We start from the raw sequence: 26,260 nt of genomic DNA, 5'->3' as shown, positions 1-26,260 counted from the left end.
TCTGTCAGGCCCATCTGACAATTAAGGAAGAAATATTGTAGAAGAAAAGACAATATTAAACAACATTAAATCAGAGGCTCAACAGAAATGTAAATCTTTTCATTTAAATATTTAAATTTGGTATTGGATTGTCCTTTTTGTGGTGCTGTTACACAGTGGAACTCTTTAGCCTTTCAAATGAGCTTCATTTCTGTGACACTGACAAACACAGGGTCATGTAATTATTTACCCACAGTGAGTTGGAGGTCTGGTGCTGCACAATGTGACAGCTTTCCCCATGGTGCCCCGAGCAACCTTGTGACCGTAAACCTTAAGTAGGAGAGATGCCCCTTGACAAAAAAAAAATGTACTGCAACATAAAACACAACATTCAATCAACAAATTGACCCTTCCTAAGTCCCACCCCTTTTTGCTCTGTGCTCCAATAACAGCTGAGCAAGCTTTGTACCCAGTGGAACCTCATGCTATGTTCTTGGCTTGTCTATGTTGAGAAGAAAACCAGAGGGACCTATAAAAATAAAGTCACATCTTAAGTTAGCTAATGTTAATCAAACACTAGCTAGCTAATCTACATGAAGTTAGCTAGCATTTTGTTAGATTAATTTAGCTAATTTAAGATGTGACTCTTTACACTTAAGTGTTAAATCTGACCAAGGTTCCACAGGTACCATGCTTGCTCAACTGTTATTGGAGCATAAAGCAAAAAGGGACGGAACTGAGGAAGGCATGGGGGGAGAAAAACATTTTCCTCAAGTAATTGATCAGTTATTTAATTAGTTATTTGTGGTGACTCAAGATGGAGACATCTAAATGTTTAAGTAAGAACATAAATGTAAAATGCAGATAGAAGAAGTAATAATTCCTCTTTTTTTCAGAAGCAGAGCTCATAACTAAATCTTCTGATATTACAGAAAACATTACATGACTGTGACTGTACATGTTCGGATTAAATGCCAACCAAAAACTTTGCCTACCCGTTCAGATGACTACACGACAACATTCATGTCTAATGACACCAACTGTCCTCCTCGTCCATCTGCCCCCTCCCTGTCCTCACCTTTGGTATTTCAGATGCTGCTCATTCATGCTTCAGTGTCCTTTTGTCTTTAATGGTGTCTTACGTGACTTTTTTTTTCTATACGTTTTGTAGTAAAGTTTTTGAAAGCGTGGCAGATTAGAGAGGGGGAATGTTATCGACTGAGTGAAGTACTGAGTGCCATTTCATGATTGTACCTTTGTCCTGATGAGCACTGAAACTGTATTAGGAGCTCATATTGTTTGCTGACATTCCTTCCATACCTGGTTAGTGTTTAAACTCATTCCTGTACAGCAGTTATCTACTTTGTGTCGGTGTTTTGGTAGCTTCGTCAGGCCTTTTTTCCCATGTAGCATCCCTCCGTCTGTGTGTATGAGCGTGTGTTTGTGTGTGTTAGAGGGGCTACCTCAATCTGCACTAGAAGATGCCTCACTCGTGTTGTCCACCTTGACTCTGAGGTGCAGGGTAGCTGCTTAGTCATATTGTACCTCCATTGTACAGCAGATGTACAGACGATGAAGGAGTGATGTGATTAGACAGGAGGATGCAACAGAACTCATGCATGTAAAACAAACTATACACTGTATCTCATCTTCAAATAGGTTAAGATTGTTAGGATATGTATGTATGTATGTAAATATGACGGGAAACCCCCCTTTTTTCAGAATTATGTAACTTAAAATGACAATATTCAGGTTGCTCTATGGTATGTATCAATAAATGTTTTTGCACCCTGGGAAAATCAAAAAAGAGAAAACACACACGCTGTCTCCACACTCCTGGATCCGGCTCTCCTGTTTTGGGCTTTATCGGACACTCCTTCATCTGGACAGAGAGCCGATGAATGCAGCACTCTGTGTGCGGGCCCACACAGTCTGTCCTGAGTACCACTGCTGAGTGTTAGTACGTGTATGTGTGTGTGCGGTAGGTAGGTGTGGGTGGCCTGTCAGGAAGCTCCACCGGCCGGCCCTGGGACGTTTGGCCTCTGCCCCATGTACAGGTCTGAACTATGAGCACAAAGGACGAGAGACGCCGCTGACGTGCCCCTTTTCTGTGGTTGCTCCTGTACATTCCTATCTTCTGAATGTGTAAACCTGTACACGTGGTGTGAAAATTCCTCTATTAATGTGTATCAAGAGAATGGAACAAAGACAAAAAATGTTACTTTTTAAATTATTATTATCATTATTATTATTATTATTATTATTACTCTTATTATTGTCTAGCTTTGTAAAAACTGCTGATCCATCTGGCATACCTCAGCAGGCCTTTCCCCATCTTTGAAAAAGGACAAACGAGTGACGGGGAAATGAGGTTTTGGATAAACTATTTTTAATTGTGGTTGAAGCAATAGACTTTTTGAACTTTGAATTGTGCATGGCTGTGTCTTGAGTGTAAAAAAACAAAATATTGCAGTTTGGGAACTGGACTGAAATAAAAAGAGGAAGAAAACCAGAGCTGTGGCAATGCTTATCATGATTCTCAGGTTGAATTTCTTTTAAAGGAGAAATATGTAATGTATTTACTGCATTAAATCATAAAATGATCATTGTATGTCATCAGAGATTAAGGAAACGTGCTAACTTGAAATACTGACTTCTCTAACAATTGCGCTACAGCCAGCATATTCTCTTTTGAGATTTCCATCCTTGTCTGGAACATCTGTATTTATTTGCTCATTTCACATTTATTACAGTTTACATTAATGCTGAATGTTCACCGACTGAGGAAGTGTCTGTTTATGAGTCGGAAGAAATCATTAATAATGTTTTCGAAGAAGCAGATGTTTGTAATGGTTAAATTGAGCAATATGTTAATGGAGTCTGGCAGGCAGTGAACCCCGACTTGCTATTTGGACTTTAGTAATTATTTTGAATGCAAGTGTCTTACATATTTCTCCTTTAACCTCTTACACTCAACAAAGACGCCTATGTCCTCGGCCAATACTACTGTCTTTTAGAGGCTGTAGCAGGCTAAGTTTCAAAAGAAAATTTTTTTGCAGAGACATACATACACAGACACGGCATAGGTTCGTATGTCGCAGCCATATTGGTCCTGTCAGGAATGGCTTGTGGACAAATGGGGGAGCTGCACCTTTACTCGACTGATTTAAATTATTTTCATTTTTATATTCAAGGGTTCATGATCTATGAATCAAAAACCAAAAAAAAAAAAAGACAAAAATGGGTCTGTGATAAGGAAGGGTAGAGCATAAGAGGTTTATGCCAGTCAGGTTTCTGTATTTCCTTTATAATGAAAATAAATCACAATGATATGAACTAATGGAAGAAAGGAACAGAAGATGCATTAATGACATACATGATACATGAATTATGTGTTGTACATGCAGAACGCTTTCCTGCATAAAGGTGGCTCTAGAGAGCAAAATGATAACTAATGAATGGTAAGACTTGAATGACAAATTACTGCCACATCATTCACAGTATCTGTAGTGTAACATCTCTTTACAAGCAATTTGCAAAGCATCAACATAAAAATATTTTATAAGTTACATAAAAATGATTTAAAAAGTAATAAAGATAAAAAAAGGTTAAACATCTGTGTAAAAATAACAAGGATTGACATTCAGTCCATGTAATAGTGCCCTGCTCACCTCTCAACTTTGTAAATAATTCACCAACGTGCAATTAATAGTGTAAAATTCATCAGACATCCAACCGTAGAAAACAGCTGGACCCACTGCTGGTGTTGGTTCTTTGATGATGCCACATGTTCAGTAACTTTCACAAGACGTTCACCACATAGTTCTCTCTCAGGTCACCGCTGAGGTCATATGGCGGTCAGCTGAGTCGCAGTGACGATCCTCAGACTGATGTAACCAGGCATCTCATCAGCCATCTGCCGTCCTCTCTTCCTCAGCTGAAGCCTTTGAGGGTCAGACGTGTCCTTCACCGACCCCGACAACACCACTTGTCCCATGAACTCGTCCTTGACTGCGTTGCTGTTCCATACCTGAGGAGGACAGGTCAGTACGAATGTTACTGCTGCAAAGTGAAGCACAGGACGTCTGCAGGGCTTCAACTGATTTGATCATGTTGAGCGATAACACCATCAGATAAAGATGATGTCCTGTGCTCTCAATTATAGCCAGTGACAAGCTGCCATTACATCTGTCAGTTGATCAGTAGCTACATGTGAGCTTTTCCTCTTCATGGATTCAGTCTGTTCATTTAATAATTATTATTTTTTATATTGCTACTGTAAGCACTGCCTATGCTAGCTGTAACTATAAAAACTGAGAAACTGGTTTTCTCATTAGTATACAGCAGTGTGGACTAAAGTCACATGACTTGGAATCAAGTCAGACTTGAGTCAAAAAGTAGATGACTTTAGACTCGCCTCAACAAGGTCACACACGAGTTGGACCTTAACACCAGTGACTTGTGACTTCACTCAGACTTGAGCCTTTTGACCAGAAAATACTTTATCCCAAGCTAAAAGACTAAAAGGTATGCAGTCTGACAGCATCCAATCAGGTTGCAGGAGGAACCATGAAGAACTAACATTATGTTACTGTGCTCCAGAGAAAATGATACCAAAGATAAATGCATTCATGAACAGAATGGTCAAGGAAAAAACAAATTGCAGTGTGCAAAATATGCAGGTCAACAATTACAGATTGATTCACATATGATGTTGGACAAAGAACAATAAGTTGAGGCTCTGTTCAGGACTCAAAACTGAAAGTTTAGGGACTTGAGACTTTAGTGCAAAGAACTGAGACTTTGACTTTGACAACCTGTTCACACTTCTGTTAGCCTGTATTTAATTTTGTGTTGTCTTTGTTTTATATGAAAGAAGTACCATATCATGAAAACTACTTCTGTATAATTAATAATATTCATAAAATAATAAATAATAAAATAATACATTTATTAGAAAAAACTGCAAAAGCAACAGAAATCTTATGTTTTAATATAAAAAAATAAAATCTGCGTAATGGGTTACTTGGTAGTTATATATCTCTGAATGTCACTATTTTTAATGTTTTGGATAAACTGAAACATCATGTGCCTTTACAGTGGCTGTGAAGATTTTGCTCCCTCTTGTGGCCTCAGAGTCTGAAAATTTGACATTTTGGAGATAGATGGTTTCCACAGGACGGTGACCTACAGTTTGTCTGCACCACCCATCACTGAGATTAATTAGACTCATTAGGACCACCAGCCCATGAGAGACACCATCTTACCTCTACGGTTACGGGCTTTCTGAGTTTCTTCCTGTAGAAAACGCCGCTGGTTGCAAACTCTGGCTGCAGGGTGTCCTTCTTGACAGCGGATCTTACTGAGTGGCCCTCACAGGAGATGATCACATAAGGGTCTGCACCTTCATCAAAACATGTAAAGATCAATTTCAGCAAACAGATTTGGTGGACTGCAGGCTGATCACAGTGGGGGGAACATTTTGAGTATAGTCTGATTTGCGTAAAAGTCCTCTAACCTCCATTACTGTCCTGGTTCTGCAGCCCCTCGGCTCCATGGACATAGATGTGTGTAACAGCTTGTGGGTATCCGAGGAACGAACTCCAGCATCTTACTCTTGGCTTATCATCCGTCAGCTCCCTGTGAGAATAGAGGAGAATTTAAAGGGATAGTTCACCCAAAACTAAAAATCCAGTCATTATCTACTCACTCTCATACTGACCGAGGGTTAAGTTTATTTTGTTAGTCCACAAAACACTGCTGTAGTTTTACAGGAAAACGGTGTTGCAGAATCTCCCAGACAATGGAAGTGAATGGTGACCAATTTTCAAATGTAAAAAAAAAAAATAAAATGCCTCCATACACTTGTGTGGAATAATCCAAGTCCCCTACATGCTGTTTGCACACTATCACATCACACAAACACAGTTCACTCCAGCATGAGGGTGAGTAGATAATGACTGAATTTTCATTTTTCAGTGAACTATCCCCTCAAGTACCAGGGGCTCAATGTTCATGTCTTAACTAACTCATCTAATCTGATCTCAGGTTAGGAATCCAATCCAACATCACTTATGAATTCATATGTCTGTTGCCTAGCAACTGACTACACTACACTACACTACACTGCTTTTCTCGTCTCACAGAGCTACTGTTTTTTGTTGTATTTTTTTATCATTGAAACATATTGAAACACATTGAATAACACACACACACACACACACACACACACACACACACACACACACACACACACGCACAAAACAATTTGGAGATTTTGGTAACATGGTTAACTACTGTTAGCAAACACAACCATTAGCATATGTGACCATTAGCAAAAACAACTGTTAGATACTGCTGAGTGGGCTAAGCTAGCAAACATCAGTTGTGTACAAGTTAAACAAGTCAGTTAACACTGCTGTTAGCTACTGTTAGTGAACACTATCATTAGCTACCATTAGCTAGTTAGTAAGTTAGCTACTACTACAGGTGGAAAAGTGAAAATTTGGACAGTTTATGGTTATCCTAAAGTGAGGAGACTTTATTTAAGATTTTGGGGTGTTAAGATAGCATCATTGTGTTTGCTTTTGTTTTGCTTTTGATTTGCTAATACCAAATTGCGAAAAATCCATCCTGAGAGTATTCCTTCCTTAACTTAAGTATTACTAAGTTTCGGTGATAAGGCACCAGGAGAGAAATAGAGTTCCTGTAGTTTAGTACTCCGGCCTAGATCCTGCTATCAGTAAAATGGAAGACTAGAAAAGTGCATTATGTTTCATAGTTGAACTAGACAGCTTGGATGCTTGTGTGTGAGTGAAGGTGATTGGTTCTGTGTTAACTTCTGCCAACAGGAACGTCAAAGCCTGACAAAACAAAATCTGTGGCCAAGAAAAGCAGTAAGAGAGAAATGTTACGTTATAAGTGATTTAATGTGAACATAATTGTAGAGTCTCCATTTTCCAAAACACTCATTTGAGTGCTTTCCTTGGATATTATCCATCCACCAGTGTCTGAGAAGAACAGCTGTGTTCTTACTTTCCCTGCAGGGTCTCTATAGACCTGATAATTGTAGGGTATGTGACATTACACATCTGTCTGCGAACCTAAAACACAGACATGCTGCTGATTTACACTCACTCAGCTACACACTCTCACTGGTTTGACATCACACCTCCTCTATCACAGTCGTACCTGCAGTTTGAGTCCACATCGGTGAACACTCGGAGCATGTAATCACCCAGTGTGTAAGGCTTGAATGTGGTGGGGATGATGACATAGCGGCCCTGTGGGAGATCACACCTCTTGAACACCGTCCGAGCGTTGATGTAGGTAGACGTTGCTACAGCCTGTTGGGTCAGGATGTCGTGCAGCCGATACTTCCTGTTCAGCTCCACCTGGGACAGGAAAACCATTTATTTCGTGTTCATGTAAAACAAATCACTGACTTTTCGCATCAGGTTTTAAGTCTGGCAAGTGATTCCACCATTGAGTTCACTGACATGTGAATTAGTGTCCTAGTCATGATCAGTTTTTTCAGTGTTTGTCTATGTTAACATCTTGTCCTGTTTCCAGGAACCTGGATGCTGTCTAAGTACTCCGATAGAAACCAGCCCGTTTTACAGAAACGTCTTTAGTTCGCAGATTGTATCTTAACTATTTGGTAACCATAGTAATTAACTTTAGGAAGTGATTCAGGTACAAAGACATTACAGGTGAACAGTTCTTAAAAAGAATAAAGTGGCTAAGATGATGAGAAATCAAGACACAGCTACACATCAATGATCAGGAACCTGGATACTGTTAGAATCACGTAAACAGAGATATAAATAACCAGGTTCATCATGATCAAAACCAGGACTAGACGAATAAACCAGGGTACTAATGCACATGTTAATGCACACATTGTGGTTGGACTAGTTAAGGTTTAGACTACTTATGTTTTTTTTCTTTTATTTGTATGTCTCATAATAGTGATAATGCAGTACTTTAACTGGTTTGGCTGTCTCATATATATTATTTACAGGTTTCAGATGAAACATGGAAACATTTAGCAAAATTGAACTTTTCCATGTGGATTACTTTTTTTTATTTATTTATTTATTTGTACTTTTTTTGAAACCCACTGGTGTCTTAAATAAACACTCCACATATGCATGTGCTGCATTATATATATGCATAATGCAAAACATATACCTGTAATACATATAATAAGGTGATTTGCAGATATAAAATTACATTTTGAGGTGTTAAATAGCATCTGGGGGAGTAATAATTTACTATTGAGTAGTAAAGTAGTTTAAGAGAACTTGAATATAACATAGGCGTGTATTTTATTGCCATGTTATTGAAACTACAGGTTAGTAATATAATCCTTGCACTCAACTAGTGCATCAGTTGAGCAAGAAGAAAAAAATCCAGCTGGACCGGCTCCAGGGTTGTACTGCATATCCTTTGAGCTGTTAGCAGCAAGACAAGGGTCAAGATTATCATCAGAGTCTTTACAGTGGCTGAGATGTCCTCAGATGCACTCTGATACCTGTTTTTAATGTTGTGTATTTTATTTGAAAGGATCATAACTGGCAGTTAGATCAAAATACTCTAAAAAAAAAAGTCTGATTCTTTTATAAAATGATATATTTCCCAAACAAAAAATACAAAGTATAGTGGATGACAATATAAAACATGTGGACTCTGGAGTCCATCAGATAAAGGAGGTGGATCACTTGCATGGTGACCATAGATGACAAGTGTTAAATCAAAGGTTCAGGCTCACAGCAGTTCAACAGGACCCTGTGCACACTGTTTCATTTTTAATCATTTGCTCCTTGTGGCAGCAACATTTGTTGCTGTCCAGAACCTGGCCCTTTGGCAGCACTTCTGTCAGCGTGATAAGAGTGTGCACTAGTCAGTGTGTGTGTGTTTGAACTTGAGAGATCTTGCCAGATCTCTGACAAGTGAATCACATTACGGAAAATGTGATGTCAGTTCTGCTGCATATGGTTCCACAGTTATTTAAATGTGACAATCTAATCCCGGCAGTAGGATAAAATCTAGTTTGGCAAGTTTTACAACTGCATGAGAGGACTGAACGAACTTTACAATTCAGTTAAGACGTCTATTGAAGCACATTACTGAGTTGCACTGATTTGTTTTTGCAAATGCTGCAGTTCTAGACGTAATTACATAATGTTCAGTATGTTGTAAGTCAGAAAGAATTTAGATGCTTTTTCACTCTCAAGCAACCACCAAAAATGCCAGTGAGATTATTGTAGTGGCTGCAGAAACGCAGTAATAGAACCCAGGCGTCTGAACTCTTTGCACCTCGCTGAGAGAAAGAAGAGGAAATTGTGTCCAGTTGCACTTTGTATATCCAGATTGAAACAATTAACCAACGCATTTGCATTTTTTAATCATTTATGATTTAACCTCCTGTTGAAATGATCTGTTTTGGTTCTGATAAACCTAGTATCAAGTAACGTCTGCCTGTCATTAAAAATATCCAACAACAGTTTGTGTTTGCTCAACAAATGGGTGGAAAAGTCAAATAAAGCCAAACTCGTTGACTGGAATGACAGCCAGTGTGATTAAATGACCCTGTTTTCCCTCAAAACTATCTGCCCTTTGACTAACCTCCTCATCCCAGACAAGCATCATTTTCTCTGTTATAAACTCATCTGTCACCATGATGTTTGTGCAATGTTTCACAAACCCTTATCAGTAAAACAGAATGTAATAGTTATTCTTTTGGTGCTTACAGTTCTAGAGCAATAATAAACCGTTCATCCATAAATCAATCAATAAAATACGATGGAAGAGTTACTTTATATGTTACCTTGATGACGCTGAAGCCCATGCTCAGATTTTCTCCTTGACCAGTTCTTCTGTGGATCTTCATGTCCTTCTGTTGCAGGGAGATCAGGACTTCATCAGACTCCTTTGTAACATCAAACAGGTACTGGGAAAGAAGTTGAAAAGGACAAAAACATATGAATATATATGTATACATTTGTGTACATGTGCATGAATATGGCTGATGTGAGCAGAGAGTCCAGCGAGAGCCTGCAGCACCTGTGGGTTCTGCAGGAACGTCTGCTTGTGGTTGGTACAGCCACCGCAGCGATTCAGCAGCGGCTCTGCGTTTTTGGTCCAGCTCCCGAAATGCACGACCTCATGCCACGTCTTATGAATACTGATCACTGAGGTATTGATGAGGCGGCAAACATCTGCATCCGTGAAGAACTTGCACCAGTCTGTGAATGCCATCCTGTGGATGTGAACAGAAACTGTGTTATTGCACTGTGTCAGTGGTCAGTCACTGGTGGACTGTTGTAACGACAGGAACTCACCAGAACTCCCCGTCATCCTCTACTGTGATGCCAAGGTTTCCTCTCTCTGTATCTCCAACCTTCGACCATTCTTCAGAGCTGACAAGAAAATGAAGATGTTTAATGCATTTTTATTACTACATATGAATAAATAGTTTTGAAGTTATGACCCATGCAGAATTACCTTATGAGTCATAAAGTTTGGCTATGAAAAGTTTATATTTTGATTTTTGACAAAAAATGCATCCTCTAGACATTGTTAGAGATATCTTTTGTTATGATATCTTGACACTAACCAAGTCTTTGTCATGACAGCTTCACATGATTAAATTTAAAGGTACAGTCAAAATGATCTGACTGTTTGTAAATGCATCAAGATGTCAAATACCAGCATTTTGGGTTGGTGAAATGTTCCAAGCTCAGGTGAGAACAACAATGAGAAAAAAATTAAGGAAATACATGCAGATGACAGGGTCACTGTAGTTACAGATAAGTGATAATTAGAAGGGGTTATACTCATATGAGTACATACATTGTTTTTTTAGGAAAATGTTGTAGATTATACCTTTAAAGTGACTGAGCCTTATGTTTTAGCATTACATCATCCTGTCATATGTGGTTGGTTTTGACACTGGCTGTCTTCAGACTATTGTAAGTGTCATGAATGATTTCCTGAACTACAACTAAAGTGGTACCAGTACAGTGCCAAGGTGATTTAGTTTACAGAGTTACCTGATGAACAGATAGCGGTTAGATTAGTTAGGTTAGTTTACTTGTTGCTAAAGTAAGATAACTGCTGGCTGCTCTTAACTATAGCTGCTGTTAGCAAGTTAGCTCGGTCAGCCACGGAACTAGCCGCCTCACCCAGGAGACAAACACAGCAAGAAGACCACCTCTGCACTGCATTCCCTGTCAAACTGTCCACCATCGGTCTTAGCGGCTGCAGCATGGACCTTATTCACAGCAGCCATGTTGAAATATGATATAAAATAGTACAGTAAACACAGATGTCAACAGTGATACTAATTATGGTTCTGTTCCATTCAAGTAAAACAGGGTGAGGGTGTTGTTGTTGTGCTGTTGGCTCTGCAACCCTGAATGGAATGGGACCTTAATTAGTATCAGTGGTAACACCTGTGTTTAAACTATTTAATATCAAAAGGTCAATACCATATGATGTATTTGAAAAGTTGCATTAAAAGAGCAAACTATTTTCATCTTTCATATCTACACACAAGTGTTCAATTTTGAAACCTTTTAAAGAATTTGTGTGGAGTAGGACTTTTAATACACAAAACTGTGGAGAAGAAAGTAACTTTAAACCACTCCTCACCTGTCACTCCAGGCTCCTTTCCACTCAGTCTTGCCCCAGGGGTTCCTCATGCGGATCAGAGGAATGGTTTCATTCTTGAAGTAGGCTATCAGACCGTGACCCAGGCGCACCCTCTTCACTGCAGTGACTGAGTATGCATGGCCTTTCACCAGCCCGTTCGCCATCCTGGCCTCAATTTCATGAGGCTGTGCCTGATGAAATCATAAAAACAGTCGGTCTATTACAGTACAGCCAGTTTGTTTGACGTACAGAGACAAAGAAGCGAACGATGAAGAGGAACAGAGACCTTAATGGAGCAGCTGATGATTCCTCCACGGTCGTAGACCTTCAGTAGATCCTCAAACAGTTCGTCTTGTTTCTCCTGGTCTTTATAGAAAGCTTCTGCCTCCAGGTTGATGGCTTCAGCCACAGCTCCACTGAAATCCACCACAGCATCTCCCGTGTTTCCCCCCTCCAGAGACTCATAGCAGCCAGCCAGCCTGCACACAGAGGGTGCAAGAGAATCAGAGAATAGTTCGAATATGAACATAATACATTGTACAGTATTATAGATTTAAAGGACCAGTCAAATACAGATGTTTTGGGTTGTTTGAGTGTCCCAAGAACAGCAACATAATGAGAAAATAAGGAAATACGGGTAGAGGGCAGGGTCTCTGCTGATACAGACATCACACACTTCTAGTGGGTTGTAAGTGATGAGTTAAAGGGATTATGTTTAAATTAATCTGCACATTATATTTTAGGAAAATGTTGCATTTTATGCCTTTAAGAATACCCCTGAACACAAGAATGCCCTCTATACTGTATATTTGCATTTTGTTATATACACAAACTTATTGCCAATATATTCTCATTTATCTGAAAGTCTTTTACATTTTATTTGCATTGCACAGTGTATAGGAAGCATATAATAGTTGTATAATATGAAGGAGAAAGAAAGAATAATTACATTTTGGTAATGAAAAGGGCCGTTTCTGGATTTTGCCATTTATTTATATATTTCTACATGTATTGATTTAGATATATCTGCATTTATACATTTATTCATTTCTGTATTTCTGTATCTATTTATTTCTGCATATATTTATTTATTTATGCTATGCCATTTTTTTGTCCTTCATGGTGTAATATCTCATTATATTATATATTGCAAATATGTTATTATTAGTAGAAATATAAGTTGTGTTAACTGTAGTAGTAATAGTATCCATATTTGTAGCAGTGGTTGTACTTTGTTGTAAATTATTTTAGTTTAACATCATGGTAATCATTAATGACATAAGGGTATATTTTTGTAATATCAACTGAATATGAGTAAGCAAACAAACAAACAAACAAGTAAATAAAATAAAATAAAATAAAATTTACGTCTGCCAAAGGGACAGTGTGGTTTATGTTTTACTGACTTGGCATAGGCCTTCTCCAGCAGAGCGCTCCAGAACTCGTTGTTGTCTTTTGAGTGACAGTAGATGAGTTCTCCGCTGATTGTTGGCAGCCGGTCGTCCACCACCACGTCCACCCACTCTCCAAACACCCAGAACTGAAAGTGGAAGATTCCTGCATAATTCTCTGGGTGTTTCGGATCCCACTCCTGCTCCTTATGGTCGGGTATTACCTGGAAACACACACAAAACACAAGCCAACAAACATCAGTGTGACTAATGAGTCATTTTCAGCTGAGGCAGTCAGTTGTGCAGGTGAGTGAAATGGTACACGGCCCTTAGTAGACCTTTTTCACAGCAGCCATGTTGATATGAAACAGTAGAGTAAACACAGGTGTCACCAATGATAGGAATCAAGGTCACGTTCCATTTAGTGTTTGTGCTTGTGTTTAGTGTTTACCCTGCTGTTGAACGACTATTTAATGTAATCGACAGATTTTAATAAAATGGGTTGAGTTCACATCAGTGGCATCTATTCAGTGAGGCAAACAGTATACGACTGCAGCAAAACTAGTCAGAACCTACATGGATCTACCTTTAAATGTTATAAATGCTGATGTTTTTCACAAAATATGCAATAATACACAAGGTGCAGATGTGGTCTATTTTCTCCAGCCTTAAAAAGAACAAATTACTGTTTGCTGTTATATACTTTCATTATCTCATTTTATTGTTCAGCACTTTGGTTGTTTTTAAATTAAAATAATAAATGCTTTGTTAATAAGCTGGATTTGATTTGATTCATTTCCACTTGCCATTTTTTCAAGTTAGAACAACTTTACAAGATTAAGTAAATAAATAAATATAAATATATAACTATAACTAAATTTTAAGCAAACTTAACAAGTTAATATAAAGTAACCATAGCTTGAGACTAATAGTTTTAATAGTTTTTTTTTTTTTTAATTTAATCGACTTTTTCAAGGAAGTCTTCCAGTCCTAGATTATTTTTAAGTGAGATCAACTTGTCAGATTGTACAGTGATTTTCACAGACTCCCTGTTGCAGTGTTTTGTGAAGAATACTGTCATTTTTAGAAGAAAATGATTATGAATAATATTAATCAACTTATCCCAAAGGTATTTCCGGCTTTAATAACTTTGTGCTGACACTTCCTTGGTTAAAGCTCATTACAAACAAGTATTAGAAGCCTGCGTTTATTTTTTCACTGACTAAGGATCGTTGTGAACTTTTAACCGGAAAAATCGTATTAACAGATAACATCAAAATATGTGACGTTGGATATCTTCCAAAGACCCAGACTCGCTCCATCAGTTACATTTAGACGTGTATTTCTGTGAGCAGGAGAGGAAAAGACCTTTGGCTAACATTTGACCATCATTAAGGTCTCCTGTTCTTTAATCATTGTTCTGAAAATGCCTCCTTTTCTTCATTTTTTTGATCTTTAATATGTAACAGTTATATGTTTCATCACTTAATTCTTTTTTATCTTAAGCATCTACAACAGGGTTAATAGTGGATTTTTTTTGTTTGTTTGTTTGTGAAGTTTTTTTCTCTCAGCAATTTTACCTGTGACTTGTTGCATATTGTTCTTTATAAAACACAAATATTACAGATTTCCTTATTTCTGCCCAACTGGGAACTTATTTTTACTCAACCTCGACATTCATGTTCACATTTATTCCCTTTGTTGATGGTTCACCCTACAGTACGTATAAACTCAAAACAGGTTTGTGTAGCAACAACAATATTTAAAATAATATTAATAATGTTAATAAAACATAATGTTATAGAAATAATAGATTGTAGTTTAGATGAGTTTTCAAAGTGTTGGGTTTGTTTTGACAAAGGAATGTGGTTTCACTGTTAACCATGAATTAACCCCCTCAGGTTAATTCCTGCTGACCTGATCTGAACTGTGCTGTCGGCTGGTTTCATGTTTCAAACCTCAGTGTTGTTGCACCAGCAGGTTTGTGCTCATCATAGCGACAGGAACGGCTCGGTTACCAACATTTAACAGGACAGCCCCTCAGCTCACACTTTCAGAATAAAGGATCCATATGAGCTCACCTTCTTCCAGAGGTTGGGCTTCAAAGCCAGACAGGAGCAGGCAGCAACGAACCAGCAGTTTCCCACAACTCCCTGGTTCAGGTCATGAGAGCTGATACCCTCCACAAACAGATGGGGATCATTGCTGATCTCCTACAGCAAGAAAAATAACATGGTGGACTTCAGTCTAAACATTTTAATTTAAAAAAAGAAAGAAAGAAAAAGAAAAAAACAGAGAAAGGTAAATTCTAGGCTCAGGTGCATCTGAAGATACCACCTGTATCTAAACTTTTTGGTGTCAGACAGTCTTCTGGTATCTGAGGCATTTTCAGTTGAATTGTGATCTGCTAATATGTCATTGGACCAGTACAATAATTTCTGAATAAATCTTGTTATCTAATTTTTGCCAAGAATAACACATTACAGCACAAGCAAATTTCATTCCCTAGAAGCAACAAGCTCTAAACTGAGACAGACATTCTGTTCTTCACAAAAAAACAAACAAAAACAAAACATACATTTCTTTAGAAGACAAATAATTAAGAAGTATTCAGAAGTAAAATATATGATTCTGTAGTATAGTATGTGTTTTTTCCTGTTGTTTGTTTTTCATAATGTTATCATACATGCAGCTGTATGTGTGAATCTGAGTACAAGATGAGACTATAAAGTGTATCGTGTCGTATCATGTTGTAATGATCTTTGTGGGTTTGTTGTTATATACTGTAGGTATCAAAGAGAGAAAGTCACTTTGTTATCCTCATTCTTCTCACTTCCTCTGTCATCGATCTTCATATTAATTTAAAGTCTGGTGGTGATTCTGTGATCTTTTTTTTTTATCTCCACATCAGTCTTCTGCTCCACTCTGAATGTGTCAAATCTAGTTATTTCAAAATAATTAAATTAAATGCCACCTCATTCAGTAAACTATGTGACTATATTCATTTGCAACAATAACTGTGTTCCCTGATCGATCGACCAACTGTGCCACTCACCCCTGGTCGTTTCCACTCCACAAAACCAGGAGGTGGTTTCCTGAAATACAGCGATGTACTGGTGGCTGGGAACTCTGGATCCTCAAACAGCTTCTTGTCCCTGATGCAGTCCTTCTTCAGCTCACTGTAGTGCTGGTTTTTGTACAGGACGGCGGAGGAGAACATGGTCCAGACGTTGAAGCTTCACAGCTGCAGATTGATGACAGACACCAGACGTTTTCTGACTTTATATGTGGGCAGGATCTCCCTCTAACCTCTGACTCCGAGCATTTCTGGGACAAAGCCTGCGGAAATGCATCATATAAATCTCTGCACTATTTGATTCCCACAACCGCAGGAAAATGCCCTGTGACCCAGAGTGTCCCTGGATAGTCTGGATTCACTAATGAGCACACAGCTCTCGTGTGGTGAAATAGAAACTGTTATTTACAGCGTTCTAAAAACTGAAATATTCACTTAAACTGAACTGTGAATTCAGTACATTATCTGATTTACATTAACAGAGCGTGTGTGGAGCGACATTCACTGTTAACCCTAATTCATTCAGTGTCTACAAAAACATTCAGGACTGTCAGGATAACATAAAAAAGTTATGTTTACTCGTTTCTTGTGAGATATTGTTTTTTTTTTTTTTTATTGTTTTTTTATGTTGGCTCAACAAGTTTAGATTTTTGAATTCTTAAAATGTATAAAGCCAATATAATCTATTTACTTCAAGACCAACAGCACATCCATTATGCATGTAGCATATATATTTTGATACCTGAAAAACTAAAGAAAATGTAAAAAATATGTATACAATTATGTTCATAATCACATGTAGTCAGTTTCTTGTTTAATAAAAGGAATAATTTGTGTTCACTGAATATGACACACATTATGACAAGAACGGCAGTGTTTTTACCGACTTATCATTTTCTTCTATGCATAATTTTAGTAAAAATTAGTCAAAGTAACATTTATTTTTTAGAGTGAAGCTGCATTTAGTTTGTCATGTTCATCAGTCTGACTGAACAATGTTGGTTCAACTTAATATTTTAAGATTAAGCCTACTGAATAGTTTTCTCAAGTCCAGTTAACTTAATTGGTTTATTCAACCTTAAGTTAAGATCACTTAACTTACAATTTTAAGTTGAACCGGCTCAAAAGTATTTACTGTCCACATTAAAAGTTTGTGTTTAAGCTCTTTACAATTAACTTTTTTTTAACTTGAGTGAGCAAATTGGTGTTTACAGTGTTTTTAAAGGTATCTCACCTTAGCTTACATTTGCTATAAACATATTCTTAACAGTCTGTTGTGCTGCTGTTGTCTGGTGGACAGAAGGAATTTACAAATGTCTTTAAATGATTTTTTTTATCCATTAAGAAAGACAGAAGAGCAAAATTATTACAGTTCCTTGTCCTTCACACATTAACAACAGACAACGTAGGCTGGCACAGTGTGTGTGTGTGTGTGTGTGTGTGTGTGTGTGTGTGTGTGTGTGTGTGTGAGACTGGCACTTCACAGATCAGCTTTGACTGCCAAGCACTGTTTGTGTTTAAGGCCAGATTTTTAAATGAGTAATGGTATTTATGACTGAGGAAATGATGAATAACACAGCTGTATTCTCTGGAGACTGATGATATTTTAACTCTTGATCTTTTGGTCCCCTCATATTGACCGCTCAAGGCTACATTTGGACAAGATGCGCCAATAAAATCATTTCGGATAAACCCTTATGTTTTAATTTTGCCAAGAATAATACTTTACAGCAGAACAAAATTTCTTTTACTGGAAGCAATGAGCTATAAACTGAGACAGACGGACAGACAGAAAGACAGTTTGTTCCTAACAAGAAGCCCAAAAAGACATGTATTTCATCAGAAGTCATATTGTTTATGTGTTTGGTAAAGCTCATTTCGAGTCACTGTATCCTCTTGGAAAATGTGTTGAACTCAACCTAATCAAACGGAGCCATTTCTGCTGTTTTATGCTGCCGTGTTCAGCTGTGACATGAAGACTAGGGTAATATTTTCCAACATATTGACATGTCAGAGGTCTTTCTGGACAAAATTATGTGACTTAATACAACAAAAAAGGTTCATTAAGGGTGAAATAATTTTCTGGAAACACACTCTGCCAAACAGTTTGCTTGTTATTTTATTATAAAGGTAGAGAAGCTAACCTAATTATAATTGACATTTGCTATGAAATAAAAAACTTATTATTATTTATCATTGTTAATATGATAAATACATACACTGAAATAATTTTACTAAAATTACTTAACAAAGTGAAGCTTATATTGACAGTTTCATATAAAATAAAAAAAAACTCTGATCATTCATTGTTGTTAATATGACAGATTTATTGTCACAACAGTATATATTAACTGAAATAATGTCATAAGTATGTATTGTCGTCAGTATTTACTGTCTAAAACCATGTTTTTGTTAAAATGTTAAATCAAGTTTTTGCATTTGTACATCTATTTTGATACTTTTACCATGAAGTGACATCTCAGCCATATGATACAGGCTTAAATTTAAAAAACTGTGATCATCATTAGAATAAAAAACAATGATTGTTCTTTTTATCGCTTAAGGAAATAAAAAAAAAGTGCAAAGGAAAAAAAATCTGGGTGAGGATACTAAGGGATTAGTAGTAAAAAATGAACACGGAAAAATACATGCAACTTTGCAGACACATCTATAGAGTAAACTATAAGGAGAGAGCAGAAAATTAACCTGAACCGGCAGGTACAGAGAAATGAAACGTCTGGAAATGAAACAGCACTAACTTGAAATTCAGTGGTAATGTCTTAGATGTAAATTAAATTTAAAAAAATAATAAATAAAGCCTGAGAAGAGAAAAGAAATGGGTAGAAGAAGAAACAATAAATGTCCATCGTACCTCTAAAATGACAGCGGGACACTTATTCCTTCCTGCTGCACAACAAGGAAGTGCCCAGGTGTCGTACCTGTCTGTGTTTCCCTCCCACACACCAGTGGCCTACTTACGCATGTACATAGTTTAAAGCCACACCCTGGCTGTATTTGCTCTGGATTTTATTACCTCCTGCTTTTATTGTTTAACTCTGGAATATGGCATTAGACTTTCAGATGTCATGGCTACGACATTTTTTGACTGAGAAAATAAATCCCTCTGTGGGTGAAGGCGGGGACAGATGGGGTTGTTGTGAGTCTGTTTTTGTGCTTGTGCGTGTGAGTGTTATCTGTTTGAGAGTTCCTGGCTAATGTGGTCAGGCAGGTTATTTTTGGTTGGTTATTTGCTCTCCATAAGTGTCGTACAGGACGGCAAAATGTTTGTTTCATACATCAAGAGCATTCGTTTTTCATGTTTGGAGATATGTTTAGAGATAATTCTTAAGGAGTTTTAGTCTTTTCAGATCTGTCACAGCAAGAAAATGAACACATTTAATCAGATAACAGATATCTTCAGGTTACTGACATGTTTAATGTTTTTTTTTTTTTTTTGCATTTTAAAGAGGAGTTCGTACTGACTTGTACCTGAGAAAACCTATTTATGGCTATAGAGACATGTGAAACTTTACCTGTAGACACACTGACACAAGTCAGCACATGTCATTTTGCGAGGAAGAGCAAGTCTGTTTGAGGCACGAAAGCAACTGAAGATGTGTCATTAAAAAGTATTAAATCCATCAAATAAAACACAATAAATGTCCAATATTATCATGAAACCATAGCAAAGCAGCATATATAAGAATGAAAGTGTAACCTGTAGTATAAATAGTTAAAAGCAGCACTCACCTGTGATGATGAGCTGTCTAATCCTTACAGTGATGAGCTCAAACCCTCCTGTCAGATGTGCTCAAATCAATCCCACATTTCTGTTCTGAGATCTGTTATATAGACAGATAGTCACACTCTTCTCAAGACCAAACCCAGCTTCTTGTGTTTAAGCCTCTGGCTACGAGGGCTTCCCCAAATTTGCACACAAGCACTGACTCAAAACTGGTCTGGCAAGCACCTCTCTGTGGCAGGAGGTGTTATGCAAAGGCTGAGAGGATGATTGTGAGTGGGGAGGGAAGGGGAGACTGAAACTAAACACCTTCACGCCCACCCATCTGCAACTTATAGGTGAAGCAAGCAAAAACCTGTCCTGATCAGTGTCTGTTCTTTTAAGATGACAACAGAAAACACCCAGTTAATGTAAGGTCTCACTGAACATCTCAAAAATAAATAAAATGTATGTGTGCCTCTGCTAACCAGTCAAATTCAAGTTTACGCCCATATCTGTATAAATAAATGTAATGAAGACTGTGAAGGAAATTAATAACAGTTATAAAGTGTTTCTTTATTTTCTATCACTATATCAACATGTCTGATTCCAGTGAATAATTTCCAGTGACAAACATGCTGTCGTCACTTAGAGACTATTTTTACAGTGGAGGACAGAGGACTGATAGAGAGCTGAATATTATTGTGATGTCACTGGGAAGTTGACCTTTGACCTTTTGGATATAAAATGCCACCACTTCATCATTTTGTCCTGTTAGACATTTGTGTGAATTTTTTGTCAGAATTAGCTTACAAATTATTTTCAAGTTATGGGCAAAAATGTGTTTAGAGAGGTCACAGTGACCTTGAATGTTGACCTTTGACCACTAACATGTAATCACGCCATCCATTAGACTGAGTGGTCATTTGTGTCAAGTTTGAAGAAATTTCCTCCCAGTGTTCCTGAGATATCGCACTCATGAGAATGGGACAAACATTAGGTCACTATGACCTTAAACTTTGACCTCTGACCACCAAAATCTATATAGTTTATCCTTGAGTCGGAGTAGACGTGCACGAAAAGAAATCCTGTCAATATCCTGTTCAGGAAAATGGGATGGACAGACAACATGAAAACTTAATGTGTCTGTGGCCACAGCTGTCATCGGCACAGAGGCATAAAAATTTCCCAGTTAGTCAGAAGTCAGTCAAATTGAGCAAACACAGCCAATAATTCACGTGTTATCCTCCAGCTGTAAGTGAACTGTGGTAATAAGATGAACTGGCAGGCTCTCAGTGGTCCCGGCTTAAGTTTTTAAGGAGCATAAGAAGCACTTCAACTCCCTCAAACAGACACGTCTTGTCTGGATAATTCCTGTTTTCAAACTCGGGGCAAACGAGGAAGCCGATGAAGAGCGTTTGCAGAGAGCCAACAGTAATAAGGTAAATCCATGCAGGAGCTAAGTAGACAGGCTGAAAAGAAACTGAAGAAAAGCCCAAAATGAAAGAAAATCATTTGGATTGGCAGTGATATGAGACAGGACCAATGCAAAGTTTCAGATACAATCACAAGTTCACGAGAAAGGGGGAGGAAAAATGTCTCGTCACACAGACATGAACCTATTTAAAAAGAAGACAGCAGTGTAAAACGGTGCAGATCATCAGTGAGGCCCAATAATCCACTGGTGTCAGTGTTGCAGTAAGCTTTGCACTGGCTAAAGGGCAGACTGCACTGCAACAGGGCAGCTAAGGTTTGGTGTGATGGTGGCAAGAGAGAAAAGGTCATAAGGTCACCAAAGTCAAAAGGTCTCCTCCACGTGGTAAAGAGGTGGTCAAGACTAAACTGATGGAAAACTCCCACCTCTTAGTGCTGTAATAATGTACATTTTGTCAAAATTCTAAATATTACATACGTTTAAAATTCTTGAAACATTTAAATCATTAATTCAGTATATTGTAAGTGAAGAGACGTTTTTCACAGCAGCCTTCAAAGTATACAATGCAAAGTGAAAAGCAGCGTACAACCGATGGTCACTAACCAATCACTGCTTACCATCATGCATTCTAATTAATGGCACAGATTGTAGTGTCCGAAAATGTTTTTTTCTTCACTATAAAGTGTGATCACTACACAGTCCTCTACATAGAAATTCCCAAGTAGCGAGTAGGGAGTAATGAATGATTTCTGACATAACCTCAGTGAAATGAGATCTGCCTACTAACACCTGAGTTGACCCTGCTATTTCATATCAACAATATATTAAATAACTAATGAATTGTGAATAAACTAAAGAAATTGTGAAAATTAACTCATTATTACTGCATATTTTTCTTTTTTTTTTTATTTTATAGACTGAACTTTAAACAAAAAATGTTATTTCATTATTCTTAATTTCACATTAAAGCTGCTATAATCTTTTTTTTTTTTTTTTAATAATAATAATGTATGAGATGACAACACAGTAACAGTGTCACAATGTGAAACGCATTGTGATGAACCTACACAGAGTTATCACCTGAATCTGCTCCTTCTCCCAGTTTTCTGGTGCTTTTCAGTGATAACACTGTAAAAACATGTTGTATGCTGCCTACTCAATGCAATGCAGCATTTAGGAGGTAACAAGTGATATTTTCTCAGGAGTTGGTGAAGACCAAAGACAGCGCTAAAAGGCAGCAAATATTAGACTTCAAATCACCAGGTAGCCAGATGCACAACTCCAAATAAATGATAAAGTAATTCTGTAACTGCGAGTGAATATGAGTGAGTATGAGTAAATAAACAGCAACTATTTAGAAACATTTTCACCATATCAACTTAAAAGGTGATGATATGTCAGTGTTATAACTTGTTTCTGCCGCCACCAAGTGGACAAATCATCACATATTGCAGGTTATGGTAATGGCATCATGCAAAATAAATGAGTCAGAAAAATGATATTTTTAACAACAACAAAAATTAATGAATGAATAAATAAATGCATATTTCAATGGAAATAAACTTTTTTCAAAATATATTGCTTGAGTCAGGTTGTACACAATTTATTTGTATTCTTTTTATTTTCTAATGTCTTATTTTCTTGTATTTATGTATTTAATACTGAAAGCTTTGGGTCATCATACATATTTGGTCATTTAATTCATAGTCGCTGAGGTCTACAGTATAGGTTCACTCAGCAGGGTCTGACGATAATGATGTTCGTCATTCGGCCTGTTCTGCCAGCACTTTGGTCCGGAGAAAAATCTTCATAAGATTTACTGTAGATACTCACAGTCCCCAGAGGATGAACCTGACCTTTCATCTCGCATCGCTGTCACGCAAAATAACTCTACTTGCACGCAAGAAATATTAAAATGTAATGATTAGGTTTTTATGATATTTACAGAGTACATTAATGCTCCCTTGAGGATAAACCCATTTTTGGACACTCCACAAGTTTTCATTCAGGCCAAAACACACAAAATATTTAATCAACTGATAAGCACACTGAAATAAAAAGAGTATGATTATTCTCACACATACATTTTAACCTTGTGTGTCTTCCTCTGGTGCCATCCTGAGGACAAACTGTACATCTCCATTCCCACGTCGGAGGCTCCACAAGTTGCGCCATTGTTTTGTCACTATGTTGTGCGCTCAAATGCTTTAGTACTGTGGGATGTAAGGAACATTACAGCCTCTTGGGACTATTAGCAGAGATTTAGACTTTTCATCGTGCTGTTACAAAAGAACAACAGCTGATAGCTTTCTGCCTGTACTCCAGCTGAGATCTGTCCCACGCTGATACATATCATAATGAGACTTACTCCCTTCTCATCTTTCTCTTCTCAACCTTCATCACCTCAGAGACACACTGAGGTGATAGATAACAGATACTGTGCTTGCATTTCATTAGAACGGACAAGGTCAAAGAGAAATAGCCGCCCCGCCAATGTTTGTGAGCGTGAAACAATTTCTCAGGAGGTGAACTTTAACCCTCACTGTCATCAAGAAGTGAAATCTGTAACTGATCCAGAGAATGAGAAGTGATTTGACCATAAAAGCACAGAATTATTGGAATAAAGGGTACATTCTCTGGCACAGAAGGCCGAGAAAAAAAATCCACAGTGTCAACTGAGCTGGCCTGGATTTCCTATGTTATCAGAGAATAGTGCTGTTCACAAATATTGACTGGACTTTACTGTTCTACGCCTCAGGGATTACAAATATGAATTCAAACTTTAAGTATGTTTACAAAGCCTGTTTACAGGGCTTTTCTTCTACTGTTGGCTTGAACTGGTCAGTTTTTAGTTTTATATAACAGTCAATGACCAAACGGCCAGATGTCTCATAAGTTATACTTTTGGCAGAATCAGAATCATCAATACATGATAATTTATTGACACCTGAGGTGAATCTGTGTTTATGTTACAGTTGCTTTCATTCAAGAAGTGTAGAGAAATTATAGGAATTAATTATGCATTATTATGGATGCTCCTGCAGTCTAGATTATTGCATTCTTGAATTAATAGAATGCCAATAAACTGCATGCTTGATTGCTTTGTGGGATTCTTAATATTTAATTTTACCTAAAATGAATCTCTATTTCTGCTTGAAATAATAAAAAAAAAAAAATGAAAGAACCAACTGAGCTGCTTAAGATGGAGAATTTCCTGGCTAATCTGAGCTGATAACAATCCAGACACCAGGCCGCCCCTGTGACATAACCTCTGTGGAAACTTTAGAGGTAGTTTCAGAAAATGACCTTTTTTCCGCTGCTGTTTTTAGCAGATAGATTTTAAGATCTTAAAAGAGGCTTATGACTTAACATGAACCTGAATAGTTGGCAACAAACACAGACATTCATGTCTCAGTGCCTTTTAACAATGAATTTACAGTATGAGATGTACATTTGTTGTTTATCAAGACACCAGACAAGATGCCAGTTTAAAAGCTGAGGTCAATTTTATTTCAGTGTTGACCTTTCTAGGGAGAAACACCCAGTGGTACAGTATGCAGACATGGTAGCCAGCAGATGGCAGAATGTTCATTAAGGAAAATCTGTGTGTCCATACTTGAGTCCTGCAGCAGAGGACGCCAGAGCAGCAGGCGACTCAGTGTTCAAACTTCATCATGTCTGATCCAGTGTCATCTTACAGCACTGGGAGGAGTGGGCTTCCTCCAGTACAACACAACAATAAGAAGGTGCAGTTCTGGTCTGGAATGGTAGTGCTGTAATAAATTAAATTCATTGTCTGCCTGTAAAGCAGAAATACTGACTCAGATAAATGATTCAGATGGTCATTGACGAACATGTGGGTTTTGTTCTTTAATAAAAGCTCAGCAAATTGTACAAACTGCCCTATTTGTGTGTTGTATTTGTGATGCTGACTATAAGTAAAAGGTGGTGAGAAGCTAGTTGCTAAAATTAAAATCTAAAGCAGTTCAGTTGCCCATTTATGAAGATGAAGGGTTTTGGACTTTTGGTTGGACAAAATAAATAATTTGAAGTTCTCTGAACTCTCAGAACTCTGAAAGGGTTTCAAGTGGAACTAACTTATTAAAAAAAAGTTGCAATAGGAATCAAAAAGGGTTCCCTTATGGGGACAAGTCGATGAATCCTTTATGGTACCAGTTAGTATTTTTATTTCTTAGAGTGTACTATAACCCACACATGTATTTGGCTCTCCAAATTTGAAAACCCTGATGTGAATTTGCCTGCTAATTGTTAGAAATTCTGTTAATATAGACAAAGGAACATCATATTTCAACATTATCATTCAGTATTATGTTATAATTAATGAATTATCCATGTTTACAGTTCAGCCATTGTTCAACATGTTTGGCCAGCGCCGAATATGTGCGAGACAGATTTTCTGTTCCCATGGTGATGAAGATGGTTATGCGGTGATCTTCACATGCGCAGAATACTATTTTTAACTCACAAATCTTTTATCTATTTATACGTCTCTCAATAGATTCTTAGAGCACGTTGAGCGTTGACCATCAGTGTTTTAGACATACAATATACACACATACATATTATTTCTATTTTTAGTTTGATCAGGAAAATTCTGACTATGGAGTAATCAGTGAATACAAAATGTGTGTGAAAAGCGAAAACAATGAGACTCTAAAATGTATTCAGATCAGAAAAGAAAATCTTTAAAGGGACAGTTCATCCCCAAATAAAAAACAACAAAATCTTCCTCTTACCTGTAGTTCTATCTATCCATCAGGTGTGTCAACCTCATTTTAGTTCAAGGGGCCACATAGAGCCCAATTTGATCTTAAAGGGCCAGAACAGTTAACCATAACAACCTATAAATTCAATTTTTTTTTCCTTTTTTAGTCAAAAAGACACTGTGAAACATTCACAATAAATGAAACATCTATTTATAAAACAGACGCTGACCAGCCTGAGAGGTCTTAGGACATAAGGGGCAATTTCAACGGTCT

General features: G+C 37.5%; 1 protein-coding gene across 3 annotated transcripts; it reads right to left on the bottom strand.

The window, feature by feature from the left end:
- Positions 1-3,265: 3,265 nt before the first annotated feature.
- On the bottom strand, positions 3,266-20,081 carry LOC146318894 (calpain-5-like). Of its 3 annotated transcripts, none has more exons than XM_084731100.1 (13): positions 19,855-20,081; positions 16,084-16,367; positions 15,110-15,241; positions 13,044-13,252; positions 11,924-12,116; positions 11,638-11,828; positions 10,326-10,403; positions 10,048-10,243; positions 9,812-9,934; positions 7,171-7,373; positions 5,498-5,619; positions 5,247-5,383; positions 3,266-4,009 (listed from the first exon to the last, which is right to left on the bottom strand). In XM_084731100.1, the coding sequence occupies exons 2-13, from the start codon at positions 16,246-16,248 to the stop codon at positions 3,827-3,829; spliced, it is 1,932 nt and encodes a 643-aa protein (XP_084587226.1). In that variant the 5' UTR covers positions 16,249-16,367; positions 19,855-20,081; the 3' UTR covers positions 3,266-3,826. The 3 variants fall into 3 exon arrangements, with proteins under 3 accessions (XP_084587226.1, XP_084587225.1, XP_084587227.1); XM_084731099.1 differs by having other exon boundaries at positions 16,084-16,272; XM_084731101.1 differs by lacking the exon at positions 19,855-20,081 and adding an exon at positions 18,977-19,044 and having other exon boundaries at positions 16,084-16,272.
- Between the last annotated feature and the right edge of the window lie 6,179 nt (positions 20,082-26,260).

This window comes from Lutjanus erythropterus, chromosome 11 (genome assembly GCF_056507025.1).
Source record: "Lutjanus erythropterus isolate fLutEry1 chromosome 11, fLutEry1.hap2, whole genome shotgun sequence".
Classification (NCBI taxonomy): domain Eukaryota; kingdom Metazoa; phylum Chordata; class Actinopteri; order Lutjaniformes; family Lutjanidae; genus Lutjanus; species Lutjanus erythropterus.
The sequence above is the reverse complement of the archived record's forward strand: the minus strand, read 5'-3'. Positions and strand labels throughout refer to the sequence as shown.

Excerpts from the sequence above, each read along its gene's own strand:
- LOC146318894 (XM_084731100.1), bottom strand. The coding sequence starts at position 16,248 with ATGTTCTCCTCCGCCGTCCTGTACAAAAACCAGCACTACAGTGAGCTG. Across the intron at positions 12,117-13,043 it reads CTGGAGAAGGCCTATGCCAA|GCTGGCTGGCTGCTATGAGT; the intron begins GTCAGTAAAACA and ends CTCTGTGTGCAG. Across the intron at positions 4,010-5,246 it reads GAAAGCCCGTAACCGTAGAG|GTATGGAACAGCAACGCAGT; the intron begins GTAAGATGGTGT and ends TGTCCTCCTCAG.